This window comes from Notolepis coatsorum (genome assembly GCF_963971535.1).
Source record: "Notolepis coatsorum genome assembly, chromosome: 17".
In the NCBI taxonomy this organism is placed as follows: domain Eukaryota; kingdom Metazoa; phylum Chordata; class Actinopteri; order Aulopiformes; family Paralepididae; genus Notolepis; species Notolepis coatsorum.
In genome coordinates, this window is record NC_140181.1 from 31783081 (window position 1) to 31810144 (window position 27064).

The window sequence follows — 27064 nt, forward strand, 5'->3', positions numbered from 1 at the left end:
TACACGCCCGATCTCGTCCGATCTCGGCCGCTACGCAGGTTCGGTCCTGGTTAGTACTTGGTTGGGAGACCGCCTGGGAATACCAAGTGCGGTGTGCTTAGGGCTGGTTCTCCATTATTTTCGCTCCTCTCTCACGCGTGGCGAAGAGGGGGCTGTTGGGGTGGTCTTGGACCTCCTCTGGTAACCCTGTGCTTCCCGTGCCGCCGGGCCCGGTCCGAAGTAATGTTTCGTCGACCCGTAGGCCTGGAATAACCCTTTTTTGAAAACTGAAACACTTGTACTGCGGTATAGCCAGTTATGCCCCGCAGGTGTGTTTTGGAGTTTTTTCTTGAGGGGTTATAGGAACAACCACTGCATAGGGTGACGACAGGGTGGTTGATTCCCTGGTGTGTTGGAGCAGTGTCAACTCCCGGGTTACCCGGTTGAGTGTGCCCCTGCACGTTCATGACGTCTGCCAATCATGTCAGCCTTCTCTGCCTCAACCCCTCTGGGTGGGTTTTTTTTAATGGAGGTTTTGTCATGCAACAACGCCAGCATACACCCCTTCCGCCGGGGGGGCTGTTTTCAGCTGACTCCTTTGGCGCCTGTCTCGTCCGCAGTGCTCCAGGCTCGGGTTACAGCCTGTTGCCTGGTTTCCCCGGTGCGCTGCCTGCTTCCGTTGGTTAACCTTTTTTGTGTGCTTACGGCCATGCTGACTGCCTGTTCTGCAGGGTCAGTGTGCCAGGCGGTGTGCTATTGGGGGGAAAGGGCCCGCTCTTAGAGGGGCCTTATCCGAATACGCTGGCGATGTGGGGGGCGGTGTCACTAAGTGACCGCCTGGTGGGGTCTTGATGCCTGGCGTCATTGACCTCTCCGGGCCCCCGTTTTCCAGGGGATCCAGTCCCTTCAGTGGGTCTGGGTCTTCCTTCGCGCTCCGCTGCTACGGCCTTGCCACAGGGTTGGGTTTGCTCTTGACCCCGTGATTCTGGGGGCAGTAACGAGGTTGTTCCTTCCGTTCGTTCCCGGGTGGCATGCGGGTTGTGCGTGTGTGTAGTCGTGGGGTCAAGCCACGGTCTGCTCACCCTGTGCGTTGAGTTGCTTGAGTGCCTCTTCGCACGGTCGGATCCGTCGCCCTCCCGTGAACCTCCAATAGGGGGGGTATCCTCCATTAGGGAGGGTCGGGGGGGCTCGGTCCTCCCCGATCTGATGGTTGTGGGGGGCCTCAGCGGGGTACATTTGTCGGGCGATGGCTCTCGCTCGGCCTCCCTTGTGCAGTAGTGACGCCGAGCGAGAACCATACGACACAGAACGATAGGTTATAACTATAACCAAGTTCTGTGAGTAATGGTGACGCTCTGCGTCAGACGCCGCTGCGGCCCTTGATCTCACCTTGTGGTGAAAGCTTGGGAAGGAGGTGAGTAGGTGACCACACCCCTGCTTATGTAGGTAAGCGGATGGGGGTGTGGCCAGACGAATGTTGGGATGTAAAGGTACATTGTGGAATTTTTTATTCAGTGCACGTGCACGAGTGAAGTATAGTGCAGTAGTGACGCAGAGCGTCACCATTACTCACAGAACTTGGTTATAGTTATCGTTAATGTTGTTAATGTTGTTATTGATTGATTGATTGAAACTGTGTTTACTCTGGCTTGCTCCAAGCCCCCACGGACATAGCTACGCCAGCGGCCCCGCCTCCCCACACGGAGATGAAACGGAATACTACCTGCAGTGGAAAATGAACGAAGTACTAGGTACCTAAATCGAGTAGAGTAGAGTCGAGTAGGTACTATGCAATGGAAAAGAGGCAGTATGAGTACTAACCAACGGGGCGGGGCAACAGTGGCTCAGGAGGTAGAGCGGTTGTCTTATAATCTGAAGGTTCCCGGTTCGATTCCAGCTCCTCACGGCAGCATGTCGTGTGTCCTTGAGCACTACTGTAACTGCTCCTGATGAGCAGGTTGGCACCTTGCATGGTTGCTTCTGCCGTCAGTGTGTGAAAGTGTGAGTGAATGTGAGATTTGGATAAAAGCGCTATATAAATGCAGTCCATTTACCATTTAACAGCCTGACTCCAACATTGGCTGAGAGTCTTGATCACATCGGTTTGGGGCTTCAGAGTTCCCAACCTCTTTGGCGCCATCTGCCTGTGTTACTGCTTGCTCCAAACGTGTGTCTTTCACCTTAAACACGTCCCAACTTTCAGGGAGCAGCCCCTTGTTGAAAAGCAGCGACGCCAGGTAGGAGAACATCAAGATGGAGGCCAGGGAGCAAAGCATGGAGATAGTCCTGACGGGAGACCGCTGGATGTAAACCCCGTCCACCAGCGTGCACCCGGGGAAGTGAAGGACGGTCGGTAACCCTAGCAACGGCTCCCCGCACAACACCCTCAGCAGCAACCCCACCAGGCAGCCCATAATAGACCCATAACCGTTGGAGATGTTGACAAACAGGACACAGACCAGCTGAGGGAACATCATGACGTAGGCCAGCTCCGCTCCCAGGACCCAGAAGGCCATGACGCTGGCCTGGAGGAAAGTGAGTGCGGTACCGGCCAGGCCCGCCACAACCACAGAGATACGGATCACCCACTGGATCTCTCTGTCCGACGCCTGGAGAGAGAGAGAAACGGACAGACAGACAAGAAGTGAATAAGATGTAATATTTTATATTATGTAACATGGATATTTTATTGTTGTTTATACCAGTGTGCGAACCATACCATGGTCTTCGGGGGAGCTCTTTTTTGGGGGGGGGGGGGGCGGGGGCTGGTCTGTCAGTGGCGCGCAGCGCGAGAACTTTACTGTGACGCTTGCTGTAGATGAGTAACGTTACAGAACCACACATAGTCCACACAGGTCTGCATGCATGATGAAGATGCACATATTGAAATACACATGTTCAGATTAGCCCATCTGATCCAACACTAAAAGACACGAGACAAGCGCAACATTGGGGGCACACCACCTCTTAATATATAGGCTCTGTAAATAGAGCAACGTTTCCTACCGGAGCCACAGAGCAATAGAGAGACGCAAACTGTTCTGTTTTCAATCATTATTTTCTTTTGGACAATAAACCGTACAAACTACATCAGCTGCAGCCTGGACATTCAATTCTGTCAACATCCACACCTTTTGTTACCCGACCCGAGTAGAAAAGTAGGTGCATCGTGGCGCGTTGTCAAAATATTAGGGAATGACAAGTGGCCACTACACATACCATAGAAAATGTATAAATAAGCAATAATGATAATGCAGTTACTGTAATTAGGAAAAGCAGGTCTTACCTTACATTTTAAAACAGAAGCAGATGTTTTGTTTTTTCTTCTGATAAAACGTGGGTGAAGTTTGATTTATGCCTGCAGCGCCGCCACGCAACGATGCAAGAATAGCATGCATTTCGCTATCTATTACGGCGAATTAGTGAGCGATCATGAATAATACATTTAGTAATTTTACGCATAATATACGGTGATGACGATATTGAGGAAAATAGAAATGCATGACAAAAATAGCATTTATTATCAGTATTTTAGAGACCCTCCAAAATTTCACAAATCATGTTTTCAGGGGAGCTGATGTCTCATTAAGGGGAGCTATAGCTCCCCTAGCTATCAATGTGGAACGCCCTACCCACGGCTGTAAAGGAATATGAATCACTACCCACTTTCAAAACCACTCTCAAAGAGCACCTACGGGAGACTGCAACTCGAAACTGGCCCCTGTAAATGTCCAAACCCAACCCCCTCCAATGTACAGTTCCCACCCAACCACCTCCAATGTACAGTCCCCCCCCCCCCACCTACCCAACCTCCTCCAATGTAGTTTCTTCCCCCTCAAATGTATATACTCTCTTTGTAAACTCTTTTTGTACTCATAATCAGTACTGTATATTTGTAGATCTGGTATGTCATAAATGTCTAGATGTAACAGAACTGTCTATCCGTATGTCATGTATGTCATGTCCTGATGAATTGAAAATGGGGGACCCTGATGTAAACAAGATGAAATTCTTTCTCTGGTCTGCATCCCCTTAACAATTGTGTGTATTGAGCTGTACTGTATTGTACCCATTCTGCAATCTGTTAATAAAATGTTCAATCAATCAATCAATCAATCAATCAATCAGCTCCCCCATGGTTCGCACCCTGGTGTATACTAACAGTTACTTGGCTCATGGCTGTTAGACTACAACTCTACATCTCTCTTTTTCCAGCATGTAGTGAGGTCTGTTGTTTTTCCAGCATATTTTACCACAGCACCACCTCCTGTCTCATCTGGGTCCTTCTATTTGACCACAACATCACTTCTTGTCTCACCTGGGTGCTTCTATTTGACCACATCACTTCCTGTCTCACCTGGGTCTTTCTGTTTCACAATGACATTACTTCCTGTCTCACACTTCTATTTTACCACAACATTACTTCCTGTCTCACACTTCTATTTCACCACGACATCACTTCCTGTCTTACACTTCTATATTACCACAACATCACTTCCTGTCTCACCTGGGTCCTCAGGATGTTCTTGTAGATGTTGGAGGAGAAGATGGAGGCGGCAGACAACAGGGCGGAGTCCGTTGATGACATCACAGCGGCCGCCACGGCTCCGATCCCGATGGCGGCAGCATAGGGCGGGGTGAGGTGCTGGAGGGCGAGGGGCAGGATAAGCCCCGCCTCTCCACGCTCGAATGGACTCGGAGACCCATAGGAGGTCAGGTTCCAGTCTAACATACGGAACACGCAGGAAACAACAACAGAACCGTTTTTTTCAGCTTCTCTGAACACATAGCAACGTGTGATACTGTAGGACTTAAATGGAACCCCTCCATGGAAGAGAAATTGTGAAAAACCACATTGACTTCCACTAGCATTGCTAACAATTGCTAATAATTTCTACTTCTAATACTTCAAAATCACACTGGCACAAGTGCTTTATGGATAGACTGAAATTACTCCATGTTTGTGATTAATCAGATAAGAGGCCTTTAAACTTAATTTAAAAAGTGAATTAGATTTAGCTTTATTCATAGTATTTTATTATATCTGAGAAGCCCAGAAGCCCTCACTGTGACCTGTAGATTGTGAAGAACTTCTAGAGGTAGAGCTTCTGGTACCGAACTTGTGCAACAGGCAGGGCCGTAGCTAGAGTTGAGGACACCAAGGTCATGTAGTTTTTCTACGGTTTTATTTTATAATCTTTTTGCCCCGTAATCCAGACGGACTGCCAGTTGATTAGCGAACTGCCAGCTTTTAGCTTGTCATCATCTTTTAGACAGCCTGTCATCAGCTTTTAGACAGCTTGTCATCATCTTTTAGACAGCTTGTCATCATCTTTTAGACAGCTTGTCATCATCTTTTAGACAGCTTATCATCATCTTTTAGACAGCTTGTCATCATCTTTTAGACAGCTTGTCATCATCTTTTAGACAGCTTGTCATCATCTTTTAGACAGCTTGTCATCATCTTTTAGACAGCTTGTCATCATCTTTTAGACAGCTTGTCATCATCTTTTAGACAGCTTGTCATCATCTTTTAGACAGCTTATCATCATCTTTTAGACAGCTTATCATCATCTTTTAGACAGCTTGTCATCATCTTTTAGACAGCTTATCATCATCTTTTAGACAGCTTATCATCATCTTTTAGACAGCTTGTCATCAGCTTTTAGACAGCTTGTCATCAGCTTTTAGACAGCTTGTCATCAGCTTGTCATCAGCTTTTAGACAGCTTGTCATCAGCTTGTCATCAGCTTTTAGACAGCTTGTCGTCAGCTTTTAGACAGCTTGTCATCAGTGTCAAGTATGAGATTACACACAGTGTCATATATCTCCCAACAAAATGGCATAATGCCATATCAAAGCTCATTGGCTAATGTTTGTTATTTGATCATAATCACCTGTTGTTGGATTATATAGTCATCTGCCTATCAGGAAATCTGTGGCGATGATGTAACAGAATACTGCTGATACCTGTTGATGCCGCCACAGCACCGATCAGCACCGGGGGAATTCCAAAGGTGGGGATGAGGAAAGCTGCCGCGTAGCAGCTGATCTTGGCTGTGGTGGAGGACGAGGCAGACAGGGTCCTCTGGTGGAAGTCCTGAAAGCCCAGGTCTCCAATACTCTTTGAATGACAGCAGAACGGGACCGACAGGGGGGCCAACAAGTTCTTAGGTTATTTGTTACAATGTAGTCATTTTCTCCTACTGTGCTAATGCCAACTTCATAGATTAGTGGTAAAAAATGACATTGAATTGCTACCTTTGTGATGATGTAACTATTAGCATGGGTCACTGGAACCAAAAATCACTCTTTTAGAGTTTTATAAATACCTTACTGTGCCCTTACCAGCAATAAAAAGAGATCAATCCAGTTCCAGGCTCTTCCTGCGTCCAGTGTACCAACCCAGGGGGCCCGGAGGGTGTTGTTTAACGCTGTCTTGGTGATGTCAGTGGAGGCAGGGCTCATCAGAATGAAGGGGACACACAGCCACTACACAGAGACAAGAAGCAGTGGTGTCTAGTGGGTTGGACACAGTACTGACCCTGGAACAGTTTGTAAACATTGATTGACAGGCGTATGTTCAGATCTGTGTACATTTACAAAGCAACAACTTCAACATAGTTCAAGCTGAGTTACTGTGGAAACGTATAATGCTTCTAAATGAATCTGCCCAGAGGCAGGCAAGAAACAGTGTTCGTGACAGGGGAGGGTTGAATTGGATGATACGAAATTGGGATGGGAGAAAATATAGAAAATGGGAGAAAAAGTGGATAAAAAAAAAAAACAATAAAGCCATAACAATTCATGTAAAAATACTTATTTTAAAACGTGGGGGGGGGGGGGGGGTGCACTCAATGGAAATGTGTTATTTTACTGCGTGCTTCACACAAAAAGAGAGAAATAAAATCATTGTGCTCTATTTAGTAAACATCGAAAACAGGTCCCACAGACCTGAACACAGACCTGAACACAGACCTGAACACCACATAGACCTGAACACCACACAGACCAGAACACAGACCTGAACACAGACCTGAACACCACATAGACCTGAACACCACACAGACCTGAACACAGACCTGAACACCACACAGACCAGAATACAGACCTGAACACAGACCAGAACACAGACCTGAACACCACATAGACCTGAACACAGACCAGAACACAGACCTGAACACAGGCCTGAACAGACCTGAACACAGACCTGAATACAGACCTGAACACAGACCTGAACACAGACCTGAACACAGACCTGAACACAGGCCTGAACACAGACCTGAACACAGACCTGAACACCACACAGACCTGAACACAGACCTGAACACCACAGACCTGAACACAGGCCTGAACACAGACCTGAATACAGGCCTGAACACAGACCTGAACACAGGCCTGAACACAGACCTGAACACAGGCCTGAACACAGACCTGAACACAGACCTGAACACAGGCCTGACCACAGACCTGAACACAGACCTGAACACCACACAGACCTGAACACCACACAGACCTGAACACAGACCTGAATACAGGCCTGAACACAGACCTGAATACAGGCCTGAACAACACACAGACCTGAACACAGACCTGAACACCACACAGACCTGAACACAGACCTGAACACAGACCTGAACACAGGCCTGAACACAGGCCTGAACACAGACCTGAATACAGACCTGAACACAGACCTGAACACCACACAGACCTGAACACAGACCTGAACACCACACAGACCTGAACACAGACCTGAACACCACAGACCTGAACACAGACCTGAACACAGACCTGAATACAGACCTGAACACAGGCCTGAACACAGACCTGAACACAGACCTGAACACAGGCCTGAACACAGACCTGAACACCACACAGACCTGAACACAGACCTGAACACAGACCTGAACACAGACCTGAACACCACACAGACCTGAACACAGACCTGAACACAGACCTGAACACAGACCTGAACACCACACAGACCTGAACACAGACCTGAACACCACACAGACCTGAACACAGACCTGAACACAGACCTGAACACAGACCTGAACACCACACAGACCTGAACACCACACAGACCTGAACACAGACCTGAACACCACACAGACCTGAACACCCAGGTATATACCCACACCACCATGTGGCAAGGTGCTGCAGTGTCTAAATTAAACTGAATAAAGCCTAACATGTACAGTAGTATTTTGCCCTATGGGAGTTTATCTCCACCACGTGTGTTGGCTCCTAGAATAATATCAGTAATAGTATTTCTTCTTGTGTGCTATTTATATCAAGTGATCAGAGCCTGCCTAGCTTATTGCACACTCTTTTTTTTTATTTTTTTATTGATCTTTTTCCCCCTCCTTTTTCCTCAGATTTTCTCCGATCCCAATATTAGTCGTTATGCCAATTCCCAATCCCCTTCCTGGTCGCTGCGCACTTACCCCCCACAGTCGGTCTGGGAGAGTGGAGGCTATCATGTGCTTCCTCCGACACACGTCTAGCCAATCAACCGCTTCTTTTCACCTGGCAGCGCGGACTCTCACTGAGAGGGCGTAGCGTGTGGAAGGATCACACTATCCCACTTAGATCCTATCCGCGCTTAGCAGGCGCCCCGACCGAACTGTAGGAGTCGCTGTTTACAACGACCCAGACCCACCCCGCCAGCTTCTCCCACCCTCTAAAGGCCTCTGCATGCTACAGAAACTTCAAAGCAACTGCAACACAACATCGACAAAGCAACGGTGTTTTAGACACTCTGCCTTTATGCTTCTGCAACATCGACGCGCAAAGTTAGTTTAACTAAAGTTAGTTTAGGTTCGTGTTAACAATAGATAATGTACAAAATAAACGTATTTCCGGTGATTTTAGACGTCGCTCTTTTATTTTGAAAACCCCCGACCGGAAGTGTTATAGTGTCTGTTGCTAGCAGCTTAACTTTCTGTGCTTTTCGAGCTAACGTTACCGTAACATCATTAGTTTCCAATGGAGAGGACCTCGGCTCACATGCAGCTCAAACTACCTATTGGAATAAATTAATTGATTGATGTTTAACTTGTCCCTGTGTGTGTCCAGTCATTTCGACTAGCAAACGTTGTATTTAACGTTACCTCAGGACGGATACCATTGTATTTACTTGGTTAGCTATGTAGCTAATGTGGATAGCATTTTGAATAGACCCAATGCTAGCTGGCTGGCTACAGCTTTATTTACTAAATTATGGAGGCTTTTTAATCGTCAAGGTAAGAGAGGATTTGTCATGATCAACTGAAGGCGTATGCTATGGAACAATATGTGCTTGGGTTTTCAGAAAAAGGCAAGCTATGTGACGCTAATTATTTAGCGTCAACGCTGGAAACAACAATGGAGGATGATATTCTCTGCGGGACTAATATTATTCTATGACAGCCCCGCCCCCATTCGCTAACCAACCAATCACTGCTACGCAATATCAACGCAACGGTTATTTTCAGAACGATCAAGCGACAAATGGCACGATTTCTAAGGAAATACATTGAAGTGCGGTTTGCTCGAGTTTCTTGAGATTAGACAGAATCGCTCTGGAACTATATTCATATTCACCACGGACGGTATAAAAACGGAAATGTAGCCTATGTATGAAATTTCTTTCAGTTTTTTGCATGTTGACCGGAAGAAACTCACAATCTACGTGTTTATTAGATGCATAGCTATAGTATATATATATTTTTATCTACTTTTTTCTCCCATTTTCTATTTTTCTCCCATCCCAATTTTTCGTATCTACCCTCCCCTGTCTCGAACGCTGTTAGGCCATGCCTCCCACAAGCCGGCTGCAATGTGGACGAAGCCTTACATTACCCGTCGCTTCCTGATTCTGCTGCGCAGGCGACCTGTAGGAGTCGCTGTCCACAACGTCCGATCCCCACCCATCAGCTTTCCCACCCCTAACACTGCCAAATGTGTTAGTATGAACGACCAGCCAAGCTGATAGCAATGCGGAGAGCTGGGCTCGAACCCAGCGTCTCCTGCATTGGTGGCGAGCGCCTTGCCCACTACACCACCTAGCCGCCCACATAGCAATAATATTTCATATAGTTTTAGCACTCGCAAACACGGCATTCTCCCCATTGCATTACAGCGATGGCGTTCTCACCAGAAGGTAAACAGCGCCCCCTTGGCGTCCATTGAGTTAAGATTTTTTATTTTTATTTTTTTATCTTTTTCCCCCTCCTTTTTCCTCCGATTTTCTCCCATCCCAATGTTAGTCGTTATGCCAATTCCCAATCCCCTTCCTGGTCGCTGCGCACTTACCCCCACAGTGGGTCTGGGAGAGTGGAGGCTATCACGTGCTTCCTCCGACACACGTCTAGCCAATCAACCGCTTCTTTTCACCTGGCAGCGCGGATTCTCACTGAGAGGGCGTAGCGTAGCGTGTGGAAGGATCACACTATCCCACTTAGATCCTATCCGCGCTTAGCAGGCACCCCGACCGAACTGTAGGAGTCGCTGTTTACAACGACCCGGACCCACCCCGCCAGCTTCTCCCACCCTCTAATACTGCCAATTGTATTAGTGTGAACGGCCAGCCAAGCTGGTGACAACCCCGGAGCTGTGAGCTGGATTCGAACAGGCGAATCCTAGCGTCTCCGGGGTTGGTGACGAACGCAATCTCCGCTACGCCACCTGACCGCCCTAAGTTAAGAAAACCTTTTATTATTATTATTATTATTTATTTATTTGTTTGTGGTTGAAACATGCAAATGTTCAAACGCACACACACTAATAAGCATTGGAGGCTTTTAACCAAGGGGACTGGGGAAATCATTCAGGCCAGGAAATATAGTGCGAAATATAGCCCCAGTCAGGCCACTTTTTAAGCGGGGGGTCCCCCACCAGGAAATGTTTTGTTACAAAGACTTAATTTCCTGCATTCTGGTGCAGGACTTTTTTCATTTGTACCCTTTAAATGCCATAATCTATTATTGTAAAAAAAAAACAGGCTAGCATATGTCAATGATTATCAACAACACACATTTTTTTGTAATGTCAGATTGAAAAAAATACTCACACTCTTATCATCAAAAACGCCATAAAAATATTATATGTTGAAATAATTTACCACTTTTTTTTCATACATCTTTTATTCAACTTCAGCCCTGATCATAACCACCACATATTCAATTCATTTTATAATTCTAACCCTTTAAATGCCAGTGTGTGTGATGGCATCACAAATTATTGTAAAAAGAAACACAAAAAGTGAAATATTTGCAATATATCAAATGCAAAGTAGATTTTTCTGGGGGGGATTATTACAGTCTAGCATGTGTCAATGATTAGCAACAGCACTGATTTTGATGGATTTTTAATTTTTTTATTTTTTGTGAGCGAGAGAGAGATAGTTCTCCAACGTGTGTGAGTTTAGACTGCATTACCCTCTGTTGCAGTGATCTCCTGGTTGTTCCCCACCTACAGTAGGTTATCTAACTATCACGCCACTGCAACTAGAAACACTGGCCTGGCCTGCTTCTAAGTTCAGTGGCCTGACTGCATGAAAAAAAAGGGGTTGCAACGCCCACTTTGGGAACCACTGGTGTAGAGGTCTAAGCACTCACCTACCACCACAGAGACCCGGGTTTAATTCCCGACAGTGGTAGCTCTGGCTTGGTCAGTCATCATTACCAACACAATGGTCAGTGTTCACTGGTGGGAAGCCGGTGAGGGTATGAGTCCTGGTCATTGCAATAGCAACTCCTACTGGTCGGTCTGCCTGTTCCGAAGGGAGGAGATCTGGGATCTAGTGTGCACCTCCACACGTGTTACATCTAGGGATGCCCCGATCGATCGGCCAGCGATCGGTATCGACCGATATTCAGTATAAATATGAGATCGGTGAATTCCGATAATGCTTTATTTTCGCCGATCGTGAAAACCGATCGAAAAACATGATCCAATTCTTAGCGGAGACCTCACTCGCTGAGTTCTGTCTCAGACACATGGAGCTGCAAACTGCCGCTCCACCTCCTCCTCCTCCTGCCCCTCCCTTCCCCGTGTAAACAAACTCCAGCAATAGTCTGCTCTAGTGCATACAACCTCTGTGAGCTAACGTTAGCTACCGTTACTGTTTAAACAAAATTACCCAGTCAACTATTCACTTTTAGTTTAATACATGAGGCATTGTTAACGGTATCTAGCCGGCTAGCTACTGATAGCTCCTGATATCAACAAATGCTCCAGCAGTAGTCTAGTAGTGCATGATAGCTCACGTTAGCTCACGTTAGATCACGTTAGCTCACTGTTCAAAACGAAATGTCCCATTAAACTACATAGTTCACTGAGGCGTTGTCTTAACGTTATCTAGCCGGCTAGCAGTAGCTACAGATAGCTCCTGATATCAATGTCTTATAACATTGATTCGATGCGTATTCGAGCCCCTGGCTTCCATCGCATGAGGGCATGCTGAATGTGATCAATAGGGTCCAGCTGCAGCGCCGGAGAATCCTGGCTGTAGCTGGAGGCTACTCGAGTACACACAGACAGTGGAGCTGTTTGCAGATAGCGAGCATTTTGACTTGTTGCGTAGTGGCGATGTCTCGCAGATAATACAACTACAAGTATGATTATATAATATATATTTTTTATAAAAAAAATAAATAAAATGTATATATAAAAATATTTTTTTTATACCAAAACGATCGATATCGATATCGGTATCGGCCAATATCGCTCAAGACGATCAGTGATTGGTATCGGTGGCAAAAAACGTGATCGGGGCATCCCTAGTTACATCTGGTAGTCTACACCCTCCCCAGACCAACGGACGAGGCATCTGGTAGTCTACATCCTCCCCAGACCAATAGAAGAGGCATCTGGTAGTCTACACCCTCCCCAGACCAACGGACGAGGCATCTGGTAGTCTACACCTTCCCCAGACCAATAGAAGAGGCATCTGGTAGTCTACACCCTCCCCAGACCAATGGACGGGGCATCTGGTAGTCTACACCCTCCCCAGACCAATTGAAAAGGCATCTGGTAGTCTACACCCTCCCCAGACCAATAGAAGAAGCATCTGGTGGTCTACATCCTCCCCAGACCAATAGAAGAGGCATCTGGTAGTCTACACCCTCCCCAGACCAACGGAAGAGGCATCTGGTAGTCTACACCCTCCCCAGACCAATGGACGGGGCATCTGGTAGTCTACACCCTCCCCAGACCAATTGAAGAGGCATCTGGTAGTCTACACCCTCCCCAGACCAATAGAAGAAGCATCTGGTAGTCTACATCCTCCCCAGACCAATAGAAGAGGCATCTGGTAGTCTACATCCTCCCCAGACCAATAGAAGATACATGTGGTAGTCTACACCCTCCCCAGACCAATAGAAGATACATCTGGTAGTCTACACCCTCCCCAGACCAATAGAAGATACATGTGGTAGTCTACACACCCTCCCCAGACTGACAGTAGGGGCAGTGCAATGACCAGGAAGGAATTGGCATAACGAAGAAATTGGGGATTGGAGAAAATATTAAAAGGTTAAATAAATAAATATCCATTGTGTAGCTTTAGGCTTCACTAAATTGTTTTCTTCTTTATAATGTGTTTTTTATGGTGCATAATCCTGTGAATACGTTTTTATTACAAACACACAAAATATGCAAAATACACGCAGGCAAGGCTGTGGGTCCCGACGGTGTTAGCCCAAGGGAACTCAAAGCCTGTGCCTCTCAGCTGTGTGATGTGCTCCAGCACATATTCAATATGAGCCTGAGGCTACAGAAAGTCCCTACATTGGTGGTGTGGTCCCTGTCCCTAAGTGACAGGCAGATAGTCAACAACCCTTCAACTCTTCAATGTCTACACCAATGACTTCCACTATCGGTCAGAGTCCTGCCACCTTCACAAGTTTTCTGATAACTCTGCGATAGTGGGATGTATAAAGGATGGTGATGAGGGGGAATACCGGGCCCTGGTGGCGGACTTCGTCACATGGTGCGAAAAGAACCACCTCCAGCTAAATGTGACGAAGACCAGGGAACTGGCTGTGGGTCTGGGGAGGAGGAGGAGTACATCTGTGACACCCGTTTCCATCAGGGGGGTCGATGTGGACACAGTTGAAGAGTACAAATACCTCGGAGTACACATCGACAACAAACTGAATGGGGCAAAACATGCAGAGGCAATCTACAAGAAGGGCCAGAGCTGACTCTACTTCCTCAGAAGGCTGAGATCCTTCAACGTCTGCACAAGGATGTTGAGGATGTGGTGGCGGGCGCCTTCTTGTACACTGTGACCTGCTGGGGTGGGGGAGAGCGGGGCACGCGAACAGGCTGGAAAAGCTGGTCAGGAAGGCCAGTAATGTGGTAGGGGTGGAGCTGGACTCTCTAGCGGTGGTGGCAGAGGGGAGGAGCCTTGCTAAGCTCCACGCCATCATGGACAACCCCTCAACCCAGTACACACAGACTTGACTGTTTTAAGGAGCACGTTCAGTGTTAGACTAAGACTCCCTAGATGCAACACTGAACGGCACAGGAAGTCATTTATTCCGACAGCCATCAGAGTTTATAACGCATCACTGTGCCTCACTGCATCACTGAGCACAGGGTGACAGTACTATCTGGCATAATCTTCCGGGACTTTTACTTTTAAATCGAAATTTTTAAAATGTTACACTTAGTACTGTACACTTACTGTCTCTGTATATTTTTGGCTGTATATTTTATATTTTAGAACATTTCACCTGTCAAACGTATGGCAATGGACAGATATTTACGTGCCTTACCTGCCGACGGACAAAAAAACATCAGCCAAACAAAGCCCACATGTTTCGACGTGGTCGTAGAGGGAATGGAGGTGTTTCAAGCAGCGGAATCACTATACCAGAGGAGTAGCAACACGGAGATCGTACCCACCAGCCGGCTGACGAAGACGGCTGATCCACAGCTGTCCCGACCGTGTGCGCTGGCGACCGCCTGCTGGGCAGAGGACGCAACTGCATCCACACTCACTCCAGTAAGAGCTAATAAGCATGACGTGACAGCATTGTTAGACTCAGGGACCTCAGTAACACTGGTAAAACCAGAGTTGGTGGACGGTCCCCTCCTGGAAAGAACAGTGGGAGTCACCTGTGTACATGGGGAGACTAGACAATATCCGACCACCACCATAGAAATAACCTCCACCCGGGTAGCAGTATTAATCGGAACGGACTGTGCATTGTTCCGACCACTGTGGGAGAGTTTGGCGGCCGAAAGACGCTGTCCCCCCAGAACAGTGCCCGGACGCGAAGGACCCGGATGTGCGGTCTACACGAGGTGGACCCCCAGGCTTCTACCGACCCCCTACCAGAGGAAGACTCCAGCACGGTCAGCGAGGACAACGATGAGGGAGAACCCACCGCCGGCCCAGCAGAGGACAATGGTCCACCGGTCAACAGCGGAGGCAAGGTTTCATCACTCCATGAATGAGGACGAACATGTCTGGGGAGATCTGTTCCCCGGCAACCCGAACGATGACACCCCTACCCTTACCACCACCACTGACGAGACGGTTCGGCACCGCCCAGCTGGACAACGAGAACCTGACCCCAGCACTACGTAGCCGTGGTTGATGGTAAAAAGATGGATGGGGTAGGAGAATTAACATTTCCACATTTTTCGTAAAAAAAAATGGGAAGCCCGGGAGGCTTTGTACTCTTTCACCCCACCAACTCAGTGTGCCCCAGAAGAACGACCTAAGGGAGCTGGTGGAGCGCCATCGGGACGTGTTCTCCACAGAACCGGGGAGAACCGAGGTAATCCACCACCACATCCCCACTATCATTGGGAAGAAGGTGGTTGGTGTAGCCCCACCGTTCTAGTCCCTAAACCAGACGGAACCCCAAGGTTTTGCAATGACTTCCGGCAGTTAAACGCCATATCCAAGTTCGATGAGTAAACAAACTTATTGAAAGACTGGGGAATATCACCACCTTAGACCTCACTAAAGGCTACTGGCAGGTTCCCCTGGCGCCAGAAGATAGGGAGAAGACAGTGTTTGCCACCCCAGATGGGTTGTTCCATTATGTTGTCCTCCCTTTCGGTTTCCAAACTTTCCATGGTGCTCCGGCCACCTTTCAGAGGATGATGGACCCGATCCTCCGACCCCACGAGAGTATGGAGTGGCCTACATCGACGACATTATTATCCACGGCGAGGAGTGGGGAACGCATCTACGCCAGGTCACGGCTGTTCTACAGGCTTTGAGAGTGGCAGGGCTCACCGCTAACCAGAAGAAATGTCACCTGGGCCTACAGGACGCGGACTACTTGGGGTACACCATCGGGAGAGGTCCATCCGGAGCTGGCCCCGCCCCCAAACAAAAAAGCAGGTACGAACCTTCATAGGCCTAGCCAGCTATTACGTTTTAGACGTATAGACGCTTTGTCCCCAACTTCTCTGCCCTTGCAGCACCACTGACCGACCTAACTCAGAACAAACTGCCAGACAAGGTCCTGTGGACCGAGGAGACGGCCTTTCAGCAGCTGAAGGACAAACTGTGTTCGGAACCAGTGCTGGTGACCCCCGACTTCAGCCAACCTCTATTGGTACAGACAGATGCATTAGAGACTGGGGTGGGTGCCGTCCTGTCACAACTAAAAGAAGGTGAGGAACACCCAGTGATTTTTATCAGTCGTAAGCTACTGCCCCGGGAGAAGAATTACTCCACGATAGAGAAGGAGTGCTTGGCCATAAAATGGGGCCTAGAGGAATGAACATATTATCTGTTGGGGCGGCGCTTCACCCTAGTCACGGACCATGCACCCCTCGTGTGGCTATCACATAACAAGGACACCAACGCTAGGGTCACCCGTTGGTTCCTGTCCTTACAGCCTTTTGTCTTCTCTGTCATCCACAGGTTGGGAGCAGCACACGAGAACATGCATTGTCCAGGAGAGAAGCACTGGGAACGTGGTCTGCCCGAGAAGCTCAGAGCTAAGGGGGGGGGGGGGATATAAGATCCTTTATTGATCCCCTAGGGGGAATTCTGGTGTCAGAGCAGCATGGGGGGGGGGTACAGGGTGGGGGATGCATAGATTCACAGTACAGTACAATATAGTAATATAAAATATAATAATAATAATAATAAAAAAATAATATAAAAAGTAATAAATTAATTAATATAAAATAGTAATATAAAAGTACAAACACAAGATAGACCAGTGTTATGAGTCTCTAGTGCAAATAATCAAGATAGAACCAAGATAGTCGTTGCCTCCACCGCTCCAAGTGTATTATCAAGGACCACCCAGCACATCACCTCTTTCAGCTCCTTCCCTCAGGGAGGAGATACCGGTCCATACATGCGAAGAGTTCAAGACTCATGAACAGCTTTTTCCCCCAAGCAGTCAGACTGTTAAACTCATTGACTGTCCCCTCACGTGCACCATGCACTTACCTGGACTTGATAACCACTATGTTACCACTCATCATGCACTTTATTATTTAAAATATTCTGTTATATGTACAGTGTTATGTGTTTCATGTATGTATATATTGTACTACGGTCTGTGGGAGCTCCCCTGAAATTTCGTTGTATACTTGTGTGCAATGACAATTAAAAGTCTCTTCTATTCTATGTCCCGAGTTGAGACAGTGATAACTCTGGCAGCAGAACCGGCCACTCCGGCCGCCCAAGCCCTTTATTGTAGAGCCTGATGGCTGCCGGTATAAAGGACCGGCCCAGGCGGTTTGTGGTGTGTCGGGGGGAGATGAGTCTTAGGCTGAACGCGCTCTTCATTCTGGCCAGCTCCTCGTAGAGGGGATGAGAGGGGTTCTCCAGGATGGCTTCTAGCTTTTTCCTCATCCTCCTGTCAGCCACCACCACTAGATTATCCAGCTCACCACCCACTACTGAGCTAGCCTTCTTCACCAGCTTGTTCAGCTTGCTGGAGACCCTCTAGTTGATGTTGCCCCCCCAGCACACCACAGCAAAAAAGAGGACGCAGGAGGGCGGCTAGGTGGTGTAGTTGTCAAGGCGCTCGCCATCAACGCTGGAGACGCTGGGTTCGAATCCAGCTCTCAGCGTTGCTATCAGCTTGGCTGGTTGTTCATACTAACACAATTGGCAGTGTTAGGGGTGGGAGAGCTGATGGGTGGGTCCTGGGCGTTGTGGACAGCGACCCCTACAGTTCGGTCGGGGCGCCTGCACAGCGAGGGTAGGATCTGGAGGGAGGTAGTGTGACCTTCCACACGTTACACCAGTGGTCACCAACCTTTTTAAGCCCAAGATCACTTCTTTTTTTTTTTTGTTTTTTTTTATTAACATTGACAAACATATTTACAATTAGCATTTTATAAAGTAGAACTGTAATGTGTACTTTCTCAGTCAGTGCTAAGTGCAGTCAGTGCTAAGTGCAGCATCACTTTTCACATCAGAACAAAAGTAGAACTGTAATGTGGACTTTCTCATATTATTAACATTGACAAACATATTTACAATTAGCATTTTATAAAGTAGAACTGTAATGTGTACTTTCTCAGTCAGTGCTAAGTGCAGCATCACTTTTCACATCAAAACAAAAGTAGAACTGTAATGTGTACTTTCTCAGTCAGTGATAAGTGCAGTCAGTGCTAAGTGCAGTCAGTGCTAAGTGCAGCATCATTTTCACATCAAAACAAAAGTAGAACTGTATGCGTTACACTCTCCCGGTGAGAATCTGCGCTGCCAGGCTGGCTGCCGGCTGGCTGCACATGCGTCGGAGGAAAGCATGTGACAGTCTCCGGCCTCCCGGACCAACAGTAGGGGGGAGTGCGCAACAACCAGGAAGGGGGTTGGGAATTGGCATAACGACTAATAGTGGGATGGGAGAAAATCGGAAAAAGGAGGGAAAAAAAATTAATAAAAAAAAGAGGACGCTGGCTACAACCGACTGGTAGAATGATAGCAGCAGTCGGCTGCACACGTCGAACGACCTGAGCCTCCTCAGGAAGAACAGCCTACTCTGTCCCTTCCTGTAGAGGGCCTCAGTGTTTTCCGACCAGTCCAGATTTTTGTAGGACTCCACCATCTCTACCTCCTCCCCTCCAAGGATTATGGGAGAAGGGGGACCCTTCCTACCTCTCCGATAGTCCACCACCAGCTCCTTTGTCTTGCTGACGTTGAGTTGGAGCTGGTTACTGTCCGACCATCCTACGAAGCTCTCCACCAGAGCCCTGTATTCAGCCTCATCGTCATCCACAATGTAGCTGACGATGGAGGAGTCATCGGAGAACTTCTGCAGGTGGCACGTCCTTGTGTTGTAGCGGAAATCGGAGGTGTAGAGGGTAAACAAAAATGGTGACAGCACGGTACCCTGGGGAGCGCCGGTGTTGCTCACCAGCACCTCTGATTGGCTGCCCTGAAGTCTCATGTACTGAGGTCTGCTGGTAAGGTAGTCGGTGATCCAGGCCACCATTCCCCGGTCTAGCTGCATCCCAGTGAGCTTCTCCTCTAGCCGCAGTGGCTGGATGGTGTTAAATGCGCTGGAGAAGTCGAAGAACATGATCCTCACCAGTGTTGCAGTGCTGGTATAACGCGGTATAACGGTGTTTTACCTCGGTCACTGAGGCTGAAGTACGCGCAATCGCGCACGGATATGTTCCTGCGTGTACGCGCAGTCACGCACACAAAAATCCGCTGTTCCCATTCGTTGTAACTAAGTATCGGCTCGGCCCGCGGCCACCGTTTTTACATAACAAAAGCACAGGTAGAGTAGGCTGACCAAACGTCCTCTTTTGCCCGGACATGTCCTCTTTTCACGCCCTGTCCGGGGCGTCCGGGGGGGGGGGTTTATTAATTCATCGAAATGTCCGGGGTTTCACTGTTTTTCAGTTTCAGTTTCAGTTTCACGGCCCTTTGCGAGCATCTGAAGGCTCGGGGCTGCATTTTTCGCCGAACATATAAATTACCGAATAAAGCGCTATTCGTTGCCGTTCGAATGCCATCTGGATCGCCAAAATCCGTGCCTCGGTTCTCGAGTTACATGCCGATATGTCAGGCATGCGACTTTTTACATGGCATTATCCAACCGGACTCCCGGAGAAGCATGCAGCTGCAGAGCCGCAGAGCCAGCGGCGCTCTCTGGGCCGCGCGCTGATGGCCGCGCTGTGAGGCAATAGTATCCAGCTGCAGGACGAGAGCACCAACACTCTCAGGACCGCAACAGAACATTTACTACAAGCGTTGCAAGGGGAAGGCTAAGAGAATTATTAAGGACTCGAGCCACCCGAACAACTGCCTCTTTGAACTGCTGCCGTCAGGCAAGCGATACAGGAGTCTCAAGGCGAGCACAGAAAGACTCAGAAGTAGCTTCTATCCCCAGGCCATCAGGCTGCTAAACGAACAATGAATGAACACTACACAACAACAACCACCAAACACACATAGCACACACATCCACACGCACACACTCACTTTAAACAAACACACTGTAGCACCCACTACACACACTTTATAGCACACACCCACTTTAAACAAACACACTGTAGCACCCACTCCCCACACTTTATATTTATGGATGAAGGATTGCACTACAACTCGTACACCTTACTGTAAATTGTACCTAAAATTGTACCTCATCCCATTTCTGCTTTGCACTAGATAGTACTGTACATTAGTACACTGCATAGTATTGTGTATTGTATATTATATGGTAACTCAGAACATTGTACATATGTCTATACCGAACAACTGTGACCTCATTTTCTTCTTCTAAATTCATGCTATATTATGTTATTATGTTATTTGATACTATCTTGTCTAGCACAGTCTCTGGAGCGTAACAGTAAGAAGCATTTTGTATGAAAGTATTCTGTACTTCTGTATGACAACTATTAAAGAACTTGAACTTGAACTTGAACTTTAAGGACCCACACTTTAAGGACCCTCGCTTCCATTGGCTGATTTGGGTCACATGACCGTCCCACCCAATGGCTGAATTGATTGATTGATTGATTGATTGATTGATTGATTGAAAACTTTATTAACAGATTGCAGAATGGGTACAGTACAGCTAAATACATACAATTGTTAAGGGGATGCAGACCAGAGAAAGACTTTCGTCTTGTTTACATCAGGGTCCCCCATTTTCAATTCATCATAACATATATGACATACACGACATACAGATAGACAGTACTGCTACATCTATACATTTATGACATATACCAGATTTGCAAATACAGTACTGTTTGTGATACAAAAGTTTCATACGCTGCTACCTTTTTCAGCTTCTCTATTTCAAGGCAAAAAAATAAAATAAAAAAATCTGTGCCAAAAAAAACTGTGCACGCGCATGGAGCGTTTGACCTACTGTCAATTTGCCACTGCACCACTGATCCTCACTGAGCTGCGTGGCCTCTCCAGGTGTGTATAGGCCCTGTGGAGCATGTAGGTGATGGTAGGTGCGGATGGGTGGGTGGGTGGGGGGAGTTTGTCAGGTCAAATTGGTTGAAAAACCGGTTCAGCTCATTTGCACGTTCAAGGGGCCCCTCCACGGCCGTGCTCTGTTGTCGGAAGCCTGTTATTTTCCTGACCCCTCCCCACACCTCTCTAGCGTTGTTTGCCTGTAGTTGGCCCTCCAGCTTGTCCTTATAGTGTGCTTGGCGGCTCTGAGTTCTTTTTTGAGCTCCTTCTGTACGTGTGTGGTATATGTGGCAGATCTCAACCCCCTCTCTCATGGATATGTGAAGGATGGGAGATATTATTGCCACGGAAGGAGTAGAGACAATTAGGTAGCTGATTAGTACTGATAGAACACACCTGCACATCATTAGTCCACCCACATCTCACGTGCACACGCCCAGACCCACACACTACAAAGCCACTAGGTTAGTCAGGAGTAAGTTGAGCGGAGGTGAGGTTGGAGTTGTTGTATTGAGAGAGAGATTGAGTTATTCAGAGTTGTGTAAGGTGAGAGGAGAGGTGAAGGCGAGAAGGTGTTCATTGTGTACACAGGGCTGTACGTTAACTTTTTTTGCACATAGCACTGGTGCTACAGAGGTTGATAGTTTTGTAGCACAGGCCAATATCTTGTAGCACAAGTATAAAACGTGTTATATTTGTAACAGTCACAAATGTGCCTATTGTATTTGTGTTATTTAGTTGCAGTGCCATGTTTGGCTGTCATTTTCATGCTGACAAGTTGACGTCACACAGCCAGACACGTTAGGTGTAAGGAATTATGGGATTTGGTGTTGGGTGTATGGACTCTACTAGTGTGAGGATTCGCCTGTCCCTGGACCTTTTTCCTGTGTTTTCCCTGTCTACTCTCCTCTACTCTTCACCAGCCCCCACCCTTGCGATGATTTACTCTCCTCTACTCTTCACCAGCCCCCACCCTTGGACATCCTTGATCCTCTACCTTCACGCACCTGTTGGGAGTTTGCAATCACCTCGGGAGAGTACATAGGTTGCAGACTCCCCTCCAGTCCTTGTCGGGTCGTTCTGTGTTCTGGACTCTGTGTTCGTTCTGTATCTGTATCTATGTTCACTCTGTGTTCATGGAGTTCTGTACGGTTACCATCCTGTACGTTACCATCTCCTGCCGCGTCTCCGGCGTGAGACAACGTGCCAGCCATCACCACCTGTCGCCGTTTGCCTGGAGTGGGACACCGTCTTCGCTCTCTAATTCTCTACGGGAGGTTTTCCAGTGTTCCCACTCCAGACGTCAAGCCGGCGCGCATCGCTCCCTATTTCCACGGGAGGATGCGTCTCTTCGCCCCGGTCCCCTGGGACCCCTGTGTTCTGCGCTGCCCGTCTGCAGCATCTGAGGAGGATCTCCGTGCCAGGCCTGGAGTGGTGTTCCCACTCCAGACGTCAAGCCGGCGCGCATCGCTCCCTATTTCCACGGGAGGATGCGTCTCTTCGCCCCGGTCCCCTGGGACCCCTTTGTTCTGCGCTGCCCGTCTGCAGCACCTGAGGAGGAGGAAGAGGATCTCCGTGCCTGGAGTGGGACACCGTCTTCGTTCTCTAATTCTCTACGGGAGGTTTTCCAGTGTTCCCACTCCAGACGTCAAGCCGGCGCGTCATCGCTCCCTATTTCCACGGGAGGATGGCGCCTCTTCCCCCCGGCCTCCGCTGTCGGGCCCCTGTCTCCGTACCAGGCCTCCGCTGTCGGGCCCCTGTCCCCGTGACAGGCCTCCGCCGTCGGGCCCCTGTTCCCGTGCCAGGCCTCCGCCGTCGGGCCCCTGTCCCCGTGCCAGGCCTCCGCCGTCGGAACCCTGTCCTCATCCCTGTAAGCAGCTCTGGCCCTCACCCTGTCCAAGGCCTTAACCCTGTTCTCTGTCCCTGTCTCCAGCCCGCCTCTCCGGGCCTCTGTCCCTGTCCCCCTCTCCAGTGCCCCTGGTCCTGGTCCTTGACATTTAGCCCTGGCCCTGTCCCTTAGCCTTAGTCCCTTAGCCTGTTCGCCTCTTAAAGGCACAGTGCCGCATTTTCCATATTTCTTTGTGTTTTTGTGTTCTCCCTTAAAGGGACTGTGCCGCTTTTTGTTATGTAATAAATAAATGCCCTGTTTTGGCTTACTCTCATACCTGTCTTGTGTTGTGCGATTGGGGTCGGTTACAAACCATAACAACTAGGGGTGGGAATCACCAGTTTCATCACGATACAATATAGATTATTTGGACAACGATACGATATTTGCCGATATCTGCCACGATACGATACAATGCAGGTGCCTGCAATCGATATGAGATGATATCATAAGCCCATTTAACACAATCAGTAACATTTAGATTAACTCAAAAGGTAAATGTTTAGCTCTTCCAGACATTTAAATGAAACACTATTTATTGTTTTTAATACAAATAGACCTCCTGTTCACTATAAAGTGCCACGTTTTGATATATTGAGCTTTAAACTTTAAGTAAATTTTTTTTGGAACACGCAACCTAAAACCCCTTCCTCTCCCAAACCGTTCCTGCAATTGTTTTATGTTGCATGATGATCATGCATACAATTATTATGTATTGTATTTTTTATGTTTAAATATCAACATTATCTGTCCACCCTCAGTACATTTACTATCAATATAATATACTCGTCTGACTTCATCATATCTTTTCAAACGCACACACACAGAAGGGAGAATGCCCCCCCCCCCCTCCTTCCCAGTCCCCACTCTGCTGTTCTCTATCACTCTGAACAGGGTTTTAGCTTGTTGTTAGCTTATGCTAACGTAACGTTAATTCCGGTCTTAAACACGACGTGGTCATAAAGGAATGGCGAGGATTGCAAAGCATGTTATATGCATTTGACCCGTTGCGGAATAAAACAGCAGGGATTTGTTTTGGGTCGCAAATTAGGCACACTAGCCTTGCTATGTTGCAATGTGCGTGTTCCAGACGCTACTGCTGCTACTGAGACGAGTACTGGTGTGTGCTGTGGAGCGGATATGAGTCACGACACCACGGATTTTCAAAATAAGAGTATCGATATGAACTGAGCGTTGCTAGCTGCCGGAGCCATAGTTATTATAGCTGGAGCTGCGCGTGGGCGGAAATGAGACCCGCCAAAGGATTTTTCAAAATAAGAGTATCGATATGAACCAAATGCCTATCGCACCAGTGCTACTGAAGTAAATCCATTCATCGCACAGACCGATGTTGCTGTAGCACGTGCGACATATATCTCGCACTGTACAGCCCTGTGTACAGACCCTGGACTGGCTGAGAAACCCCCTTGTGTACTGACCCTGGACCGGACGACTATCCTGAGTATTGAACAATCCCTTTTTCTGTCAGCGAGCCTGTTTTGTGTTTTTGACCATCGGACTGTATTACGACCATTCTCTTGCCTATCAAACTGGATTCTGCCTTAATTCAATAAATATTGTTATTGATTGATATTGCTCTTGTGTGGACATTTGAATTTGTTTGTATTTGAACCGTGGCGAGTCTGGACCCCACCCAGGCAGTATATACATAACAGAATGTATATCCCAGACCTTATTCTATTATTTTTAATTTATTCTTATTTTTATTCTTATTTGTGACTTTTGTTTCTGACTACCTAAATGTTTACTGTTTACTGTGAGCGATCTGTAGTGCTGAATTTCCTTCGGGATAAATACGATATTTCTATTCTATTCTATCTCTTGAGCCATCGGCCTCTCAATGTGTTCTCAAAGTTGATGATATTCTTTATATTCTTACATTACATTTGAGTGTAGTTCCCCTTTAATATGAATATTAAAATCATTTGAATACGAAACTCACCAAGCTAACAAATATGAGGACCAGCTGTATGACGTCTGTGTAGGCAACAGAGTACAGGCCTCCCAGCAGAGTGTAGAAAATGGCCTCTGCTGCAGAGATCCAGATGCACAAGGTGTAGTTCAGATCCAGAATTACACTCATGGTGGCTCCTAGAACACACACACACACACACACATACACATACACACACACACACACACACACACACACACACACACACACACACACACACACACACACACACACACACACACACACACACGTGGTCCTGTTTTCATATCATACAGCCATTCTGCCAGTGACCAAAACAACTTTTCCATGGGATCAACTTACATCACACCCATCCTATCTTCCATACACTGGCTTCCCATTCAGTTTAGGATTAATTTAAGCCTACTTATTTTCACATAATAGAGCCATGCATGGTCATTGGCGACCTGATTAATCAATATCTCACCAGTAGGTCACAGAGGTCTTCTGACCAGGGCCCTCATTTATCAACGTGGCGTACGCACAGATATGTGCGTAACCTGTGCGTACGATCATTTCTAAGCAAAGTGTGGGATTTATCAATTTGAACTTGTGCTTGACTTTGTGCGTATATTTAAGCACAGGTCGGACCATGCGTACCGGCGCCCAGCAGTAGAATATGGGGACTGCAGACGGACGGCATAGCTCTCATCAGTTGCATGCATTAGTTTCAACGCGGAAATAAGCTTGACTGACGTGTTCTGTATGACCCCCGTAATTCATTATAGTTCATTGTGAAATAGCGATAGTAGTGTAATTATTGTCAAACCCTAAATAGCATGTGGAATAGGTCTTTCTCTCCGAATGAATGCAGCATATGGTTTATATAGCGTTATCGGATGCACTGACTGCGCTCGCAGGAACTGTTTTCAGAGATAGCATCAGATAGGGATGAATGAATGAATGAGGGGCAGTCTAATTGCAGAGAGAACATAATATTAACTAGAGTCCACTACCCGAGACACCTCCTTCATTTGTACCGCAATATGGGACCCAAATTGGAGCTATAAGCTTAAAGCTTTTCCGTGCTTATTAAATAAGCACGGCTCTGCAGGGTCCAGCTGCAGAGCCGGAGAGACAGACAACAGAGAGACAGACAGACAGACAGACAGATAGACACTGTTCCACAGTGTGTGAGTGTGTGTGTGTGTGTGTGTGTGTGTGTGTGTGTGTGTGTGTGTGTGTGTGTGTGTGTGTGTGTGTGTGTGTGTGACTACTAGTCTCCTAGTAGAGACTCCCCCCCCCCTCTGGACCACCTCCTAGTAGAGACCCCCCCCTCTGGACCACCTCCTAGTAGAGACTCACCCCCCCCCCCCCCCCCACCTCTGGACCACCTCCTAGTAGAGACTGTACGACCGGCTGCGATGAGGAGGGGGAATTGCAACCACCGCAAGCAAAACTTAACCCTTTCACTGCAGTACACGGCTGTAACCAGAAAAGTCAAGTCATTAATCCTCATCTTCGTCTTCTTCCTAGAGAAGTCTCTACTAGGAGGTGGTCCAGGGGGGGGGGGGTCTCTACTAGGAGGTGGTCCAGAGGGGGGGGGGGGGGATGAGTCTCTAAGACGTCACACACATGCACGCACGCACACACACACACACACACACACACACACACACACACACACACACCTACACACACACACACATCTGTGGAACAGTGTCTGTCAAATCAAATCAAATTTATTTATAAGGTCTGTCTGTCTGTCTCTCTGCGTTGCTCTCCGGCTCTGCAGCTGGACCCTTCTCAAATCAGCACGAAAAAATCTATAAGCTTATAAAACGATTTAATATGCTAAACTTTGTTTTAAATTCTTTAATTCACATTTGTTTATTTC

At 47.6% G+C, this 27064-nt stretch overlaps 1 protein-coding gene across 1 annotated transcript in view; it reads right to left on the minus strand.

Annotated features, from left to right (window-relative positions):
• The window catches only part of LOC311243992 (high-affinity choline transporter 1-like), a gene marked incomplete at both ends in the record, with an annotated part of 103827 nt that overhangs the window by 35340 nt on the left and 41423 nt on the right, over window positions 1–27064 (minus strand). The window contains 5 exons of the mRNA XM_084333400.1: window positions 2056–2588; window positions 4487–4704; window positions 5950–6103; window positions 6328–6471; window positions 25198–25346. Of these exons, the coding sequence (XP_084189526.1) occupies window positions 2056–2588; window positions 4487–4704; window positions 5950–6103; window positions 6328–6471; window positions 25198–25346 (1198 nt within the window). The remainder of the gene's footprint in view (window positions 1–2055; window positions 2589–4486; window positions 4705–5949; window positions 6104–6327; window positions 6472–25197; window positions 25347–27064) is intronic.